This window comes from Oncorhynchus keta, chromosome 2 (assembly GCF_023373465.1).
Source record: "Oncorhynchus keta strain PuntledgeMale-10-30-2019 chromosome 2, Oket_V2, whole genome shotgun sequence".
Classification (NCBI taxonomy): domain Eukaryota; kingdom Metazoa; phylum Chordata; class Actinopteri; order Salmoniformes; family Salmonidae; genus Oncorhynchus; species Oncorhynchus keta.
This window is the reverse complement of record NC_068422.1, coordinates 47,712,873-47,732,158: the sequence shown is the minus strand read 5'-3', so window position 1 is coordinate 47,732,158 and position 19,286 is coordinate 47,712,873. Positions and strand designations below refer to the sequence as shown.

Below are 19,286 nucleotides of genomic sequence, written 5' to 3'. Positions count from 1 at the left end.
TCAATCCACGGTTTCTGGTTTGGGAATGTTTTAATCGTTGCTATGGGAACGACATATTCACTGGTGTACTGTGTACAGTACAGTACACCAGTGCAGTATGGGTAGTCTAGTCTCATAGTCTGTGCCCAACCCCAGCTGCTGGTCACCTCAGCATTCATATAAACAAGCAAGGCCAGTCACAGGGAATAAAACAATACCACTAGCACTAATAAATATACTGCACCCCTTTCCCAATGTAGCCATAAAAAAATGTCACTGTGATAGTTTTCATTTATAACAAGGGACTGCTTAGAAAACAAACAATCGTATTTAGTTGTTTAAAGCCAGAGTAGAATAATTAAATGTTTTACTGTTTATCCAATACATGAGTTGAGTGCCTCTGTTGAATGAATCTGACAGACTGACAAAAAATTTACCACATCTCAAACTACTAAAGGGCATTTTTTCTGCACCATTAGAGATACAGTAGGCCTGTAGACCACCGGCAGTGATTGAATGATCTGATGGAACTGATGCTAATTCAGTCAACGTAAAAAGTATTACACACACAAAAAAAAGAACACACAATCATTATCGTCAGATAAATTACTCTTGTCTGTAGTTAATGATGTGTGTCTGCTGTTAAATTGTTTAGTTAAAACACACTCGGCCTGCACCATTACCCCAACCCACCCTCTTTACTCTACCAGTTCATAGGCTAACGTTATCCTTGAAGTTGCGATTCACTGCATGCTCATTCACTTCAATATATTATTGTGCGTGTAGATTGTTTTGTGTTACACAATGATTGGCATACCAGGATTGAGGTTTGGAAATATACATAGGCTTTCCATGGACCCACATACCATGGAAAGCCTATGTACATAGTAGGGGCAGTTTCTCTCCAACCCATATGTTGGTTTTCAAGCACTGCCTCACTATATAACAACCTAGCTAGGACAGCCGAGCAAGCTAAGAGAGTGGACACAGTAGAAGGGAGAGTGAATATTGAGTGAAGAGTGGAGTGCTCTATAGACAGAGAGACAGCTACTGTATGACCAGGGTAGCTTAGATCTCCCCTCATGTCGATGGGAGCCTTTGATCATATAAAGCATGTTCTGAGGGAGAAGGTGGACTGTCCGAGGGTAAGGTTTCAATGTGCCACTTGCCTAACGCCTTTTGTTCACAGCACACGTAGCAGCCAACCACAGCCAGAGGCCAGTGCTCCTGTGTCAGAATTAAGCAGTCAGCAGTTTCTAGCCAGGCCCCAGGCCAGAGGTCAGCAGTGAGAGAGGTCAGCGGTAGGGGAGAGGTAGGTAGAGGACACAGGTGGGCAGACTCGTGCCAACACAACACAGCAAATGCTGCAGGGTACCTGTTCTCAATCACATCACTGTGTATTGTATGCTGCCATACATTGTGTCTCAAGGTACTATGAGTACTGAGCAGACAATAATTACAGCTGTAACAGCTTCGGTCATGACATGTACGGTGGGTGTGGGGGTCGTTTTGTACTGTGAGCAGACAATAAAGACAGCTGTTGTTGCTTTGATCATATACTGTGGGTTACTCTGTTATCATGTCAATCACTATCCCATTTAAGCATAGCTCATTCTGAAGTGGAGGTTGGTGTGTGTTGTTACATTGTTGTATTGTATTGTTAGGTGATTGGCAGCAGAGAGAGAGAAAGGCAGGATGGAAGTCCAGTTGAATAAATAAGTCTTCCTGTTTCCTGAGAGAGTTCTGTTTGTAGCTCCGGTCAGGAGGTGCTTACGCAAACACGCACATACATAAGAGCGCACGCACAGAAACACACACATACGCACGTGCACACACACACACACACACACGAGCGCACGCACAGACACACACTACCTACTGTTACCTACAATTGAATTCACTCTAAAACATGTACAGCTGGCTAAACTCAACAAGAGCTGGATGTTTAAACAATAAGCGGTTTCTACCCCCGAACCCTGAGCATTTGAAGTGTGGCTGGGAACTACACTGTGCATGGTTCTGGCTTTTGTAAAACCCTGACATAAACTCCAATATTTGTGGCTGATGTGTGGAAAGCTACTGAAGTGGTTCCCAATTAATTTTGGCTGTGCTGTAGATCTTAGACTGCTGAAGTTTGGCCCTGAGGATATTAGGCTGTTCACCATATGACACTAATGGGAAGATTCATCTCCTTCTCTGGCCGTTCAACACAAACAAATGCACACACATACAGTACACAAACACACACGCACAAACATGCACGCACGCACAAACATGCAGACACACAAACGCACACACAAATGAAAGTCCCAGGGGACATTGACCTTGGAACACAGACTGCACTCTGACTGGACCACACACACATGCTCCCTAGCACGGCCAACAGACTCGGACTTGACATAGTGCAGGATCTGATCACCCATGTCTCCGATTCAGCAGTATGGCCTTAGATTCAAAGCAGTTTACATTCTGGCATTTCATGAACAAACAAAAACAATTAGTGAGTGACCAGACACTAGGCACTGATCCAAGGGTATACAGGTTACATGATAACATGGATTTTCTCTGATCAAAAACCTTTTTTTCCACTTCATACCATTAAATAGAAATGACTAATTACTATTAAATAACTGGATCCAGAGCTTTTTTTTTAGTTTACTCAACTTTTCGGTTAAAGTGTTACCTGAACTTCAATGTTCAGCTGGCAAAAGAAATCCGAAAATGTTGGCTGAAATTCAGTGAACATAAAATTATGTTCAATATACATATTTGACACAGCTTCACATACAGTACATGATTACATTGTACATTTATAGAGTAATTATTATTCAACATTTATTTCTTAACCCTTATTTTACCAGGTAAGATGACTGAGAACAACTTCTAATTTACATCAAAGACCTGGGGAATAGTTACAGGGACGAATGAGCCAATTGTGAGCTGGGATATTTCTTTAGCCCAGAGAAAAGGGGACCTCCTACTGGCCTTCCAACACCACCTGGTCTGAAGCTTAGCTTCAGAAGCAAGCAAGCAGCGGGATGCAGGGTGGTATGCTGCTGTCCTCATCTGGGATTTGAACTCACAACCTACTATGCCACCATGTCTGTGTCAATCATCAGTTAATCTAGCTATTTTCTCATAACTGATTTGATTAAATAATTTCAGCACCTTTAGGGTTTTCTGTATAGTTGTCTAATGTTGATGGAGAATATTACTTTGTTTTAATGTTACGCCTTGATCACTATGATAAATATAATAGTTTTACTTGAGTATACTTTTAACAGAGCTGAGGTTTACTTTGAAGTGCAAAGTGTAGCAATACATGTGAAATCATTTGTTTGTTTGTCTTATCCCGTCCCGTCCCGTGTATATATATATGGTTTTGCTTCGTATATATTTTGTATATATTTTTAATCTCAATTTACATCTACCGGCTGAATATACTCTCCTGCAACCCACCTCACCCAATGTGATATGGATCTGCTATTTTTTATACTTTAGAACAGGAACCCCCTGTTTTCTTCAGTAATCCACAGACTCAAACGCAGTCAAAACAGGCAGACAAAAAAAATCAAAATTGTATCTGTAAAGTTCATAGAAACATGTCAAACGTTTTTTATATTCAATCCTCAGGTTGTTTTTAGCCTAAATGATCTATAATATTTCAACCGGACAATAACGTTGTCAATATAAAAGGTAAACAAGAAATGCACTCTCTCGGGATTGCGCATGAAAAAGCTTTTCTCAGGTTTTCGCCTGCCAAATCAGTTTTGTTATACTCACAGACACTATTTTAACAGTTCTGGAAACTTTATAGTGTTTTCTATCCAAATCTACCAGTTATATGCATATCATATGTTCTGGGCCTGAGTAGCAGGCCGTTTAATTTGGGCATGCTTTTCATTCAAAATTCCAAATGCCGCCCCCTACCCTAGAGAGGTTAATGGATTTCGCCTTTGAGTTGTCTCGCTGAAATGTTCTTACTCTTTCAAATGACTGCTCGACTTGTTGACTGCTCGACCCACACAGCAGACATTGTGGGCTAGGTTAGGAATGCTGTGTTGCACGTGTAGCTCTAAATTTTCTGTGCCGTGATTACGCCATCTACCTACATTATATAGGTACGCAAGTCAGCTTTGATATCAATTATGTACATCGGTGTTAAACTAGACATTGGGCCGATGCTGGCATTACCAATATATCATGCATCCCCAGTAAATACAAGCCATATTTATGTTGATTTGTATCCCCTTTTGTACTTCAACTATTTGCACATCGTTACAACACTGTATAAAGACATATGTCTTTATTATTTTGGAACTTTTGTGAAGGTAATGTTTAATGTTAATTTTTTATTGTTTATTATGTATTTCACTTGCTTTGGCAATGTAAACGTGTTTCCCATGCCAATAAAGAGAGAGAGAGAGAGAGAGAGAGAGAGAGAGAGAGAGAGAGAGAGAGAATGTAAACTGAGAGATCCACTAATGAGAGTAGAGAACAGTCTCTGACAGTGAGAAAAGGCCACAATGTAGCCTAACTATGGTCATTGTATACTGCCTGGAAAAACTGCTTCCTCTCTTCCTCTGAAGGTTGGACTGAATTTGACACTACAGAGCCACTTCAGTTCAAGACATCTCATTATGTATTCCAATCCATCCATGAATGCACAGAATAATATGACACAAACATTCTAATTTGCCTGACATTTGATAAGAAAATATTAAAACTGCGAAGACATAATTTTCCGTTCTGAATGGTACAGTAATAACTTGTTAGTTCATATTACAAACCCTGGGTCAATTTGCTCTCCCACTGAGGAAACAAGGCGGCAGGAAGACATATCTCATCAGACACTTCAAATTAGATAAAGCACATCTAATTAGGATGGATAACCACCGAGTGAAATGTAAATAAATATGCTTGAGATCTCTCAGAGGAGAGTAAAAGAGGGACAGATAGTAAGACAGTTCAGTCCAATTAGAGCGACTGAGGGTACACCATGTCACAGTAATAGCAACCACTGCCAGAGGATCAAAAGGAACTGGGATTCCCTCAGAATCATTTACATACCAGAAAATAACATAAAAGCACACTGGCAGGTCCAAGCATCATGCATTAATAATAACTGCCTGACAAGAAAATACCACGCGTTGATAGAACCTATTTCAAATGGCCCAAGCTTGTGGGTATATGAGTTTATATTTTCATTACCTTTTAAGATATCAATTCTTTGCTCTTTCAGTTCTTCAACACTCTCATTCCAATCAAACCAATGATTAAACATTTCTAAAAATGCAACTCAAGCACAATTTATTCCTCACATTTTTGCAGAAGGAACTCTGGTCTATGGTACATTTTAATGGCATCTGAAATACACAGCAAAATTATTGAATATTTTATCGAGTTTACCTCCCAGATTGGAAATATGTGTTGCATTATGTAGAAAGACAGTACAAATTACTGACAATGTATGATTTCAGTGTTTTGGATATTATCTAGGTCTAGCCCTCTGTGATCAGGACTATTTTTCAAGTAAGGAAGCATTCATCCATAAACATTTAATCTGTCTTCTTTTGGGCGGCAGGGTAGCCTAGTGGTTAGAGCGTTGGACTAGTAACCGAAAGGTTGCAAGTTCAAATCCCTGAGCTGACAAGGTACAAATCTGTCATTCTGCCCCTGAACAGGCAGTTAACCCACTGTTCCTAGGCTGTCATTGAAAATAAGAATTTGTTCTTCACTGACCTGCCTAGTAAAATAAAAGGTAACATTTTTGAGAATAAAGTCTTATTTTACTGCAAGATATGAAATGCTACAATGATATTTGTTCCTCAAATTGTATTTTATTAAAACAGAAAAATACAATTTAAAAGGTTTTGATTTCCAGGTTTTACACATTTTTTAGAGAAAAAAAACAACATTAAATTGTATGTTCTAAGTACCCCAACAATGCTTAAACCACATTAGGAGATCACTTTTGAGGTCTGGGAAAAATACCAACTGGATTGATGAAAATAATCATCAATGATTATGATATCATTCTACCAGGTAAGCATAAGCTACTTTGTAGTTCAAATTTAATTTAGAAGATTTTTTAGAAAAGCCTTTACATCTGTTTTCATTAGCATCATCGCTAACGGCTACACAAATTGGTAGCGACGAGTACTGCACATGGGCCTGGAAAGACAGGGAAATCTCATTGTCTCTCCCGAAAGTTGCAGGAAATACGAATCACTGATGATTATGTTCATGGCTTTTGGTCAAATTCATTCATTTTCAATACAATTAGTTCATTCCTTACGAAGTTGAATACATTTTGGAAAATTGTTGAATATTGTTTTAATGACTGGATTCCGTGAGGGCCCTAATTATCATATAATGGACCAGAATGAGGCTCACAACTACCTATACCAGTAGCTCATGCAAATTAGGGAGCCAAATGAATGGCTCTCTCACCGATGCGATTTGGTGGGCTACACTCACTGATGGAGGAGTCAGTCACTTTAGTGTCACCGTCTGGCAAGCCCCAACATCCTAGGAAAGGAAACCTAGGATCCCAAAAGTTTTATAGTCCCATACGTACCCCTTCAAACATTCAACCTCTGTGTACCCCCTCTAGCACCAGGGTCAGCGTACTCTCAAATGTTGTTTTTTGCCATCATTGTAAGCCTGCCACACACACTATACGATACATTCATTAAACATAAGAATGAGTGTGAGTTTTTTTCACAACCCAGCTCATGCGAAGTGACAAAGAGCGCTTATAGGACCAGGGCACAAATAATAATAATCAATCATTTTGCTCTTTATTTAACCATCTTATATATATATATATATATATATATATATATATATATATATATATATAAAACCTTATAGGTTCATTGAAAATGGTGAATAACTCACCACAGGTTAATGAGAAGGGTATGCTTGAAAGGACGCACATAACTATGCAATGTTGGGTTGTATTGGAGAGAGTCTCAGTCTTAAATCATTTTTCACACAGTCTGTGCCTGTATTAAGTTTTCATGGTAGTGAGGGCCAAGAATCCACTCTCACATAGGTACGTGGTTGCAAAGGGCATCAGTGTCTTAACAGCTTGATTTGCCAAGGCTGGATACTCTGTGCGCAGCCCAATCCAGAAATCTGGCAGTGGCTTCTGATTAAATAACATTTTCACAGAACCGCTTGTTGCAATTTCGATGAGGCTCCCTTGTTCAGATATCGGTAAGTGGACTGGAGGGGATGAAAGGGATAACGAATCCAGTTGTTTGTGTCATCCGTTTCGGAAAGGTATATGCGTAATTGTGCACCCAACTCACTCAGATGCTTCGATATATTACATTTGACATTGTCTGTAAGCTTGAGTTCATTTGCAAAAAAAAAAATCATACAATTATGGAAAGACTGATGCGCAGAATAACTGATGAATTTACAAATGCTCAACACCCGTTGAGATGCTTTGCGGTTCGTATGGATAGCGTAGCTAACAAATTGTCAGTCAACATAAGGTGTAAGGTAACTTATTTGAAAATACATGACTTTATTACATTGGTCAGCATTTTGTTAACATTTGTCTCTGTACTTTGCTCTGGTCATATTTGCCTCAATCCTAACTAGAAAAAAAATCCCCACAGCATGATACTGCCACTACCATGCTTCACCCTAGGGATGTTACCAGGTTTCCTCCAGACGTCACGCTTGGCAGTCAAGACAAATAGTTTAATCTTGGTTTCATCAGACTGGAGAACCTTGTTTCTCATGGTCCGAGAGTCTTTAGGTGGCTTTTGGCAAACAAGCGGGCTGTCATGTGCCTTTTACTGAGGAGTGGCTTGCGTCTGGCCACTCTACCATAAAGGCCAGATTGGTGGAGTGCGGCAGAGATGGTTGTCCTTCTGGAAGGTTCTCCCATCTCCAAAGAGGAACTCTGGAGCTCTTTCAGAGTGAACACTGGGTTCTTGGTCACCTCCCTGACCAAGGCTCTTCTCCCCTGATTGCTCAGTTTGGCAGGGCATCCAGCTCTTGGAAGAGTTTCTTCACCTGTGGTGAAGAAGCCGGATGTGGAGATCCTGGGCTGGCATGGTTACACGTGGTCTGCGGTTGTGAGGCCGGTTGTATGTACTGCCAAATTCTCTAAAATGACGTTGACAGCAGCTTATGGTAGAGAAATTAACATTTTCTGGCAACAGCTTTGGTGGACATTCTGCAGACCCAGGGTGATTTCACACACTTCCTGTCTGGAAACCATAACAAATATTGTAAATAAATAATTTTGTTCAAATGTTGAACCAAAATCATAAGCAAGGGGGAATGCTCCTCTTTTTTAGGCAGAAAACCAGAGTTGATGATAGCCTTGCAGAGAGATCCACTGATGCCAGGCATCACAGAGAAGAGAGAGAAGAGAGAGAAGAGAAATTGGCCTCTTTAGACATTGCCTGCATACCAGTGTTAATTTTTAAAACTACGGAACATTTTGGTCTAGTTAAAGGGACACTGGGATTTTGACAATGAAGCTTTTTATCTACTTCCCCAGAGTCAGATGAACTCGTGGATACCATTTTTACTGCATGCAGTTTGAAGGATGTTGTTAACTAGTGTTAGCCTTATTGATGACCCTAGTGTTCATAGATTTACAGTCATAGACTTACAGTCACTGCACTAACGCTAGCTAGCATTGGCTCGTGAAACGACCTCCAACCTTCTGCATACTGGACGCATAATGAAGATCCACTCGCAGCCAAGTTGCAGCCTTCTGGTTGAGGCGACAAGGTTTTTGCCTAAGTTCATGATGACATTGACCACTGGAAGCAAAATAGCACCATAACTTCAAAGATACACCACCATATTTTACAGTAGGTATGAGGTATTTTCTGCATTTTTTAATTTTTTTTATTTCACCTTTATTTAACCAGGTAAGCAAGTTGAGAACAAGTTCTCATTTACAATTGCGACCTGGCCAAGATAAAGCAAAGCAGTTCGACACATAAAACAACGCAGAGTTACACATGGAGTAAAACAAACATACAGTCAATAATACAGTAGAAAAATAAGTCTATATACAATGTGAGCAAATGAGGTAAGATAAGGGAGGTAAAGACAAAAAAAGGCCATGGCAGAGTAGTAAATACAATATAGCAAGTAAAACACTGGAATTGTAGATTTGCAGTGGAAGAATGTGCAAAGTAGAGATAGAAATAATGGGGTGCAAAGGAGCAAAATAAATAAATACAGTAGGGGGAGAAGTAGTTGTTTGGGCTAAATTATAGATGGGCTATGTACAGGTGCAGTAATCTGTGAACTGCTCTGACAGCTGGTGCTTAAAGCTAGTGAGGGAGATAAGTGTTTTCAGTTTCAGAGATTTGTGTAGTTCGTTCCAGTCACTGGCAGCAGATAACTGGAAGGAACGGCGGCCAAAGGAAGAATTGGTTTTGGGGGTGACCAGAGAGATATACCTGCTGGTGTGCGTGCTAAAGGTGGGTGCTGCTATGGTGACCAGCGAGCTGAGATAAGGGGGGACTTTACCTAGCAGGGTCTTGTAGATGACCTGGAGCCAGTGGGTTTGGCGACGAATATGAAGCGAGGACCAGCCAACGAGAGCATACAGGTCGCAGTGGTGGGTTTATAGGGCTTTGGTGACAAAACGGATGGCACTGTGATATCAAATCAAATCAAACGTATTTATATAGCCCTTTGAACATCAGCTGACATCTCAAAGTGCTGTACAGAAACTGCATCCAATTTATTGAATAGGGTATTGGAGGCTATGTTGACATCGCCAAAGTCGAGGATCGGTAGGATGGTCAGTTTTACAAGGGTATGTTTGGCAGCATGAGTGAAGGATGCTTTGCTGCGAAATAGGAAGCCAATTCTAGATTTAACTTTGGATTGGAGATGTTTGATGTGAGTCTGGAAGGAGAGTGTACAGTTTAACCAGACACCTAGGTATTTGTAGTTGTCCACATATTCTAAGTCAGAACCATCCAGAGTAGTGATGTTGGACGGGTGGGCAGGTGAAGGCAGCGATCGGTTGAAGAGCATGCATTTAGTTGTACATGTATTTAAGAGCAATTGGAGGCCACGGAAGGAGAGTTGTATGGCATTGAAGCTCGTCTGGAGATTTGTTAACAGTGTCCAAAGAAGGGCCAGAAGTATACAGAATGGTGTCGTCTGCGTAGAGGTGGATCAGAGACTCACCAGCAGCAAGAGCGACATCATTGATGTATACAGAGAAGTCGGTCCAAGAATTGAACCCTGAGGCACTCCCATAGAGACTGCCAAAGGCCCGGACAACAGGCCCTCCGATTTGAAACACTGAACACTATCAGATAAGTAGTTGGTGAACCAGGCGAGTGTTGGGATTATTATGAATAAATAAACAATATCCCCATTTTGAACCTACAGAAACTTAGCTCTGGGGTTTTTAGATAAGGCAGTGCATTCCTAGGTTTTCTGTTAATTAGAACTGTCACCTCAGTGGTGATCGATAATGTTGAGGGGTCAAAAGTTACCTGGGAGTGTGTTAGTAAGTTAGAATGAACTTTTCACCTCACTTTGTCCCGGTCAAGAGGAGGGGATTCTGTTAAAGCAATGAAATGACGTCATGATCTGTATATAAACTGTTGCTCGTGGTTAAGTGTCAGCGCGCTCCGAGAATAAATTCTGTTACCTATTATTGAAAGACTGGTCTGCGTCTATTTTGTGCAAACAAGAATCTTAGAAATTCTCATAAAATAGATTAAGGGTTTTCAATTGATGAAAGCACATTGGCATAATTAAATTACACTAACAGCGAGGCAATCATTTGAAAAACCAAGGCTATCGAGTCTGCCGATGAGGATGTGGTGATTGACAGTCGAAAGCCTTGGCCAGATCAATGAATATGGCGGCACAGTATTGTTTCTTATTGATGGCGGTTAAGATATCGTTTAGGACCTTCAGCATGGCTGAGGTGCACCCATGACCAGCTCTGACACCAGATTGCATAGCGGAGAAGGTATGGTGGGATTCGAAATGGTCGGTAATCTGTTTGTTGACTTGGCTTTCGAAGGCCTTAGAAAGACAGGGTAGGATAGATATAGGTCTGTAGCAGTTTGGGTCAAGAGTTCCCCCCTTTGAAGAGGGGGAAGACCGCAGCTGCTTTCCAATCTTTGGGAATCTCACACAACACGAAAGAGAAGTTGAACAGGCTAGTAATAGGGGTTGCAACAATTTCAGCAGATCATTTTAGAAAGAAAGGGTCCAGATTGTCTAGCCCGGCTGATTTGTAGGGGTCCAGATTTTTCAGAACATCAGCTGACGGGATTTGGGAGAAGGAGAAAGGGGGAAGGCTTGGGCGAGTTGCTGTGTGGGGTGCAGTGCTGTCGACCGGGGTAGGGGTAGCCAGGTGGAAAGCATGGCTAGCCGTAGAAAAATGCTTATTGAAATTCTCAATTATAGTGGATTTATCGGTGGTGACAGTGTTTCCTATCCTCAGTGCAGTGGGCAGCTGGGAGGAGGTGTTCTTATTCTCCATGGACTTTACAGTGTCCCAGAACTTTTTTGAGTTTGTGTTGCAGGAAGAACATTTCTGCTAGCCTTGGCTTTTCTAACTGCCTGTGTATATTGGTTTATTGCTTCCCTGAAAAGTTGCATATCACAGGGGCTGTTCGATGCTAATGCAGAACGCCATAGGATGTTTTTGTGTTGGTTAAGGGCAGTCAGGTCTGGAGAGAACCAGGGGCTATATCTGTTCCTGGTTCTAAATTTCTTGAATGGAGCATGCTTATTTAAGATGGCGAGGAAGGCATTTAACAAAAATAACCAGGCAACCTCTACTGACGGGATGAGGTCAATATCCTTCCAGTTTAGTGTGTTCTTGGAATCAGGATACCCCGGCTCGCTGAAGTGTTTCAGGAAGCGTTTGATAGTGATGAGTGGAGGTTGTTTGACCGCTGACCCATTACGGATGCAGGCAATGAGGCAGTGATTGCCGAGATCTTGGTTGAAAACAGCAGAGGTGTATTTAGAGGGCAAGTTGGTTAGGATGATATCTATGAGGGTGCCCGTGTTTACGGCTTTGGGGTGGTAGCTGGTAGGTTCATTGATAATTTGTGTGAGATTGAGGGCATCAAGCTTAGATTTTAGGATGGCTGGGGTGTTATTAAGCATGTTCCAGTTTAGGTCGCCTAGCAGCACGAGCTCTGAAGATAGATGGGGGGCAATCAGTTCACATATGGTGTCCAGAGCACAGCTGGGGGCAGAGGGTGGTCTATAGCACGCGGCAACGGTGAGAGACTTGTTTTTAGAGAGGTAAGGACAGAACTCTGCAGGCTATCTTTGCAGTAGATTGCAACACCGCCCCCTTTGGCAGTTCTATCTTGTCTGAAAATGTTGTAGTTTGGGATGAAAATTTCAGAATTTTTGGTGGTCTTCCTAAGCCAGGATTCAGACACAGCTAGAACATCCGGGTTGGCAGAGTGTGCTAAAGCAGTGAATAAAAAAGGGAGGAGGCTTCTAATGTTAACATGCATGAAACCAAGGCTATTGCGGTTACAGTCATCAAAAGAGAGCGCCTGGGGAATAGGAGTAGAGCTAGGCACTGCAGGTCCTGGATTCACCTCTACATCACCAGAGGAACAGAGGAGAAGTAGGATAAGGGTACAGCTAAAAGCTATGAGAATAGGTTGTCTAGAACGTCCGGAACAGAGAGTAAAGGGAGGTTTCTGGGGAGATAAATTAGCTTCAAGGTATAATGTACAGACAAAGGTATGGTAGGATGTGAATACAGTTGAGATAAACCTAGGTATTGAGTGATGATGAAAGAGATATTGTCTCTAGAAACATCATTGAAACCAGGTGATGTCATCGCATGTGTGGGTGGTGGAACTGAAAGGTTGGATAAGGTATAGTGAGCATGGCTAGAGGTTCTACAGTGAAATAAGCCAATAAACACTAACCAAAACAGCAATGGACAAGGCATATTGACATTCAGGAGAGGCATGCTTAGTCGTGTGATCATAAGGGTCCAGTTAGTAGTGAGGTTGGTTGGGGTAACAGCGATTCAGAAAGCTAGCCGGGCCATTGGTAGCAAGCTAGCATAGGATGGAGGTCTGTTTTTAGCCACCTTGTGCGTTTCCGTCGGTAGATTAGTGGGGTTCCGTGTGGTAGAGGGGATCAATCCAATTGGCAAAATAGATATAGTTATAGTGATCCAATAATTTTTTTCGATAGATCAATTCAGATAACAGCCGATAAGAAAGCTAACGATTAGCGGGCCGCAGATGGGCGTTCAGGTAACGTCGCGACGGAGGGGCCAGTTGGATAACTCCCTCGGGCAGATAACGTCGGTAGTCCAGTCGTGAAGGCCCGGTGGGGCTCCGCGTCAAGAGTAAAACGGGTCCGGATTGGTAATTGTAGCTCAGGAGTGGCTGATGGAACTCTTCAGCTGGCTAGCGCCGGAATAATTTATGTTTGCTCCGGGATCGACGTAAGGCAATAGTCATACGGATAGCAGCTGCAAGACCCAGGTGTAAATGTCCAGAGCTTTCGGTTGAAATCTGGGGATATGGAGAGAAAAATAAGTCCGGTATGTTCTGGTCTGAGTCGCGTTGTACAAAACTGGCGATAGTTTTTCGAGCTAAAGGATAGCTGATGACCATTAACCGTGGTTAGCTGAATACTAACGTTAGCCAGTAAACTGGCTAGCTTCTGGCTCGCTTCTGGCTAGCTTCTGGCTTGCTTCTGGTTAGCTTCTGGTTAGCTTCTGGCTAGCTTCTGGTAAGCTGCTGGCTAGCTTCTGGTGAGCTTCTGGCTAGCTTTTGGCTAGCTTCTATTGTGGATTTCAGATTTGAGGTAAATAATACTTTTTTTAAATTGGTGAGACGGGTTGCAGGAGAGTGTTTTGAAGTAGAGTTTTTGGAAAAGAAAATACATAAAAGATATGCGAAGAAATATGTAAATATATATATATATATATATGGGACATGACAAGACGAGGGCAAAGGACGTCTGACTGCTATGCCATCTTGGAGAAACAATGTATTTACAAGGTATTTTCGGCATACTTATTGTTCTTTCAGAAGTCCAAACCCACCGCTAGTGAGTGTGGCCAAATGCCTCTATTTCAAGTTCATATGACCATAACACCAGTTCCAACCCAAGTGCCAATGCTGGCTCAATGTCGTTTTTCTCACAAGGGGAGGGTGCTGGAGTATTTGAAACAGGGGATCCAATAATTCTGACCCCCTTACTTTGAGAATTTGCTATTTATTACTTGTTAAACACAATATCTTTCTCTGAGCAATTGTATTAATAAACAATCATTTAAAAAAAATCTAAGTATATAATATAGCTCGTACTTCGTCTATTTTGCTCATCTTTATCAAGGGATCTAATCATTACAGACCCCACTGTGTCATCGACATCAAAGTTTTAATCAATACACAGTCAATTATATTGCCTGCCTGCACCCTTTAACCCAGGATGCAGTTTTATAACCCTACATGTCACGTTATCCCTCAAATAATATATATATATATATTATCATTGTGAACAAAATTGCACTTGTTTGTTGCTCAATCAGGAAAAGTGATTTGTCCTTTGAGGATGTGCCATATATACATCAATCACTATCGAAGGAGACACTAGCCTAAAGAGGTGTGGATAGATGTCAGTAATATACCTCTTTCCAACAGAAAACAACAAGAACAAACTTTAGAGGACGAGTCACCCTCCTGACATCCATTTACAGAGTGAAGAACGCCAGTCGCCACCCTGCATTTTGATGCTGTCTCAGAGGTGAGGTCATTTCACTCTACTCCATCGCTCTGCCGCTCTACACTTAACCTATCTACTCATCATGACATATAGGACCTTTTGGTCAAGGTTGTAAGTGGCCAAAACAACATATGTCCTCTCTTAAGTAAATGCCTGTGGGCAGGAAACTCAGATTGATGCATATCACATACTGTAACATGCATACAGTTGAAGTCGGAAGTTTACATAAACCTTAGCCAAATACATTTAAACTCCGTTTTTCACCATTCCTGACATTTAATTCTAGTAAATATTCCCTGTCAGTTAGGATTGCCACTTTATATTAAGAATGTGAAATGTCAGAATAATAGTTGAGATAATATTTATTTCAGCTTTAATGTCTTTCATCACCTTCCCAGTGGGTCAGAAGTTTACATGCACTCAATTCGTATTTGGTAACATTGCCTTTAAATTGCTTAACTTGGGTCAAATGTTTCGGACAGCCTTCCACAAGCTTCCCATAATAAATTGGGTGAATTTTGGCCCATTCCTCCTGACATAGCTGGTGTAACTGAGTCAGGTTTGTAAGCCTCCTTGCTCGGAACACACACCTTTTCTGTTCTTTTTTTTAATTTTTAATTTTACCTTTATTTAACCAGGCAAGTCAGTTAAGAACACATTCTTATTTTCAATGACGGCCTGGGAACAGTGGGTTAACTGCCTGTTCAGGGGCAGAATGACAGATTTGTACCTTGTCAGCTCGGGGGTTTGAACTTGCAACCTTCCGGTTACTAGTCCAACGCTCTAACCACTAGGCTACGCTGCTGGTTCTGCCCACAAAAGTTCGATAGTATTGAGGTCAGGGCTTTGTGATGCCACTCCGATGACTTGACTTTGTTGTCCTTAAGCCATTTTGCCACAAGATACTTATTTTACACCATAATTTGCAAATAAATTCATTAAAAATCCTACAATGTGATTTTCAGGATACTTTTTCTCATTTTTTCTGTCATAGTTGAAGTGTACCTATGATGACAATTACAGGCCTCTTATCTTTTTAAGTGGGAGAATTTGCACAATTGGTGGCTGACTAAATACTTTTTTGCCCCACTGTACATACACATACAGGTAACTGCCAAAATAAAGGAAACACCAACATAAAATGTCTTAGTAGGGTGTTGGGCAATCACGCGCCAGAACAGCTTCAATGCCCTTGGCATAGATTCTACAAGTGTCTGGAACTCTATTGGAGGGATGCGACAGCATTCGTCAATGAGAAATTCCATCATTTTGGTATTTTGTTGATGGTGGTGGAAAACATTGTCTCAAGCGCCGCTCCAGAATCTCCCATAAGTGTTCATATGGTTTGCATCATTTTCATGCTCATTAAACCATTCAGTGACCACTCGTGCCCTGTGGATGGGGGGATTGTAATCCTATGGGGGCATAGCCATGGTTGCCAAAATAATGGCCTGCCAAGCATTTTTATACATGACCTTAAGCATGATGGGATGTTAATTGCTTAATTAATTGTTCATGTTAATTGCTTAATTAGGAATCACTTCTTGTATCCCTCATTTACTCATGTTGCCATTATTTTGGCAGTTACCTGTACATATCACATGCTACATAGGTCACATACTATTACTGAATTCTCAATTTGACGACATGGGTTTCAAGGAAATGAAATGCTATGGAATGGGATAGTTTACATTGTTGGAACACATTGAACTAGTAAAGCATCACATCTTGACAGAGAACAGTGGTGTCCTTTGTTCATATGCATGCTATAAATTTGACCCACTTTGACAGATAATGAGCCTGTCACGCCTTGGTCTTAGTGTTTTGTGTTTTCGCTGATTGTTTGGTCAGGCCAGGGTGTGACATGGGTTTGTTTTGTTGTATTTCGTATTGGGGTTTTGTGGTTATTGGGATTACGGCTGAGTAGGGGTGTAGTATGGGCTTGGCTGCCTGAGGCGGTTCTCAATCAGAGTCAGGTGATTCTCGTTGTCTCTGATTGGGAACTGTATTTAGGTAGCCTGGGTTTCGCTTTGTATTTCGTGGGTGATTGTTCCTGTCTCTGTGTAGTTTCACCAGATAGGCTGTAATTAGGTTTCACGTTCCATTTTGTTGTTTTTGTATTTGTATCAGTTATTTCATGTACCGCGATTCATTCATTAAAGTCATGAGTAACCACCATGCTGCATTTCGGTCTGACTTTCTTTCGACAAACGAAGAACGCCGTTACAGAGCCCAGGACTATATGGTGAGATTCAAGCCATAACCCAACACGTCTCCTCTCTGAGGTGATGAAATGTATCAATTCCAGTGTTGGTAAAACAAAAGGTAAAATAATTGCGTCGAACATGAATCTCCATTTTGAGCAGGTGGTTGCAAATATATGCTAATCAATGGTACATAGCCAGCAGCTCAATAATCAAAACATGATATAATCTTTAAAACAGAACAATATGCAGAATAATATTCCATACCCTCAAATGCCTGAGGAACTAGAAACACCAATATGCTGTATAATCATCACCTCAGTCTCGTCCCAATGTGTCTAGCTACCTCCTCTCCCTTCCAGATCCAGGGTACAGAAATGGGGACTCTGGTCACAGTGTGGTAGAGTCTAAATTCCACAGCATCACAGACGGTGCTGGGTAAGCCCGTCAGTCAGCCGTAGCACCACAGCCTTCTGGGTGCCAAACGTGCAGACTCTGCAACAGCTGGCCCCCACAGCCCACTCACTGAGGGCACCTGTAAGCGGTGCTTTGGCACACCCCGCTCGTGATAGCACAGCCGGTGTGCACTGCCAACAGCTACAGCTGGCAGGATGGACGGACTGGTCATGAGGGAGTCTTGCCCATCCCTATGTAGCCGTGAGATGTTGCCAACAATTTGTCAGTGAGATCCGCTATTGGTTCCTTGATTTGTCGCTAGAAGTGACGTTTTGCTGTTGCACCAATTTGCTTTGCTGCGGTCCCCAACGAAGTGTTTTCACACCCTCTTCCACTGCACTCCCACTCTTCTTGTGCTTCTCTGCCTGTGTTCACATGAGCAAACTAGGTGAAAAATCTGTCGATGTCCCCTTGAGCAAGGCACTTAACCCTAATTGATCCTGTGAGTCGCTTCGGATTAGAGTGTCTATTAAATGATTAAAATGTACAAATTTTACATTTTGAGAGCAGAACCTTGAAAACAGAAACCTGGCTAAACAAAACAGGGGAAATGGAATTTGGGAAAAAAACTAAACGGAATCAGCCAACAAATAAATGGGATTTTATAGGACCCAATTTATGATATGATGTACACTGAGCATACCAAACATTAGGAACACCTTCCTAAGATTGAGTTGCACTCACCCCTTTGCCGTCATAACAGCCTCAATTCGTCGGAGCATGGACTCTACAAATTGTAGGAAGCGTTCCACAAAGATGCTGGCCCATGTTGACTCCAATGCTTCTCACAGTTGTGTCAAGTTGAGTTGATGTCCTTTGGGTGGTAGACCATTCTTGATACACACGGGAAACTGTCGAGCGTGAAACAGTGTTGCCGTTCTTGACACAAACCAGTGCGCCTGGCACCTACTACCATACCCTGTTTAAAGGCATTTACATTTTTTGTCTTGCCCATTTCACCCTCTGAATGGCACACATACACACTCCATGTCTCAATTCTCTCAAGGCTTCAAAATCCTTCTTTAACCTTTCTCCTCCCATTCATCTACACGAATTGAAATGGATTTGACACTTGACATCAATATGGGATCATAGCATTCACCTGGATTAATCTGGGTCAGTCTATGTCATGTTTTGTACACTCAGTGTATATTCTATTATATATTATAAATATTAAGACATTTACTCAGGCAATTGATGTTAACTGCAGTGTCTTGAAAGTGGAAGCAGTCAACATTTGATTTGGGCTAGCATTAACAACAAGAGCTCCTTGAGCTTTACCCTGGCCCCCGTGGCTGTCCCCTTGCACTGTCCCTTCCACAGCGCAGGCAGGGTCATTCTCATGATGACAGCCATTATGGCTCAGGGGAGGACAAACAGAGCAATTCCCAGCAGCAGATGGCTTACTTACAGTTTCTCCAGGACTGTCAGGCCAAAGAAGGAGGCATTTTTCAGCAGTGAGATCTTGTTGTTACTGAGGATCCTGTGGACAGAAGAGTGGAAAGGATGACTGTGAGATGGTGAGCCTTTCGCAATATATTAGTAGACTTATTAGTAGATATCACAAAAATACAGACAAATGTCCAATAAATGATGCATCCTGTCAATAACTTGGTGAGAGATAGAAATGTATCTCTGATTTAATCTGGCCTTAAATGTCCCATCTTGGGTGCATTTCTTTGGTCTTATTTATGGATTTTTGTGGCTATTGTTTGCCATTTTTGATGGCTAGGAAATATAACCTCATTGAAGACCGAATGTGACCACCGGGGCAAAACATGTTTGACCCCCCTGATCTACAGCTACCACTATGAACAAACAAGTCAATGATGTGCATGTGCTCAACAGGTACAGTATAGGCAATAAATACATATTTGCCCCAGGACTCTATGTGGA

The 19,286-nt window shown here is 41.7% G+C and overlaps 1 protein-coding gene across 2 annotated transcripts in view; it reads right to left on the bottom strand.

Moving 5' to 3' along the window:
* Positions 1-19,286, bottom strand: part of LOC118361386 (adhesion G protein-coupled receptor A3-like) — a 261,426-nt gene that overhangs the window by 215,935 nt on the left and 26,205 nt on the right. For both annotated transcript variants that reach the window (XM_052477897.1, XM_052477901.1), the window contains exon 2: positions 18,802-18,873. In XM_052477897.1, coding sequence (XP_052333857.1) covers positions 18,802-18,873 — 72 coding nt within the window. The remainder of the gene's footprint in view (positions 1-18,801; positions 18,874-19,286) is intronic.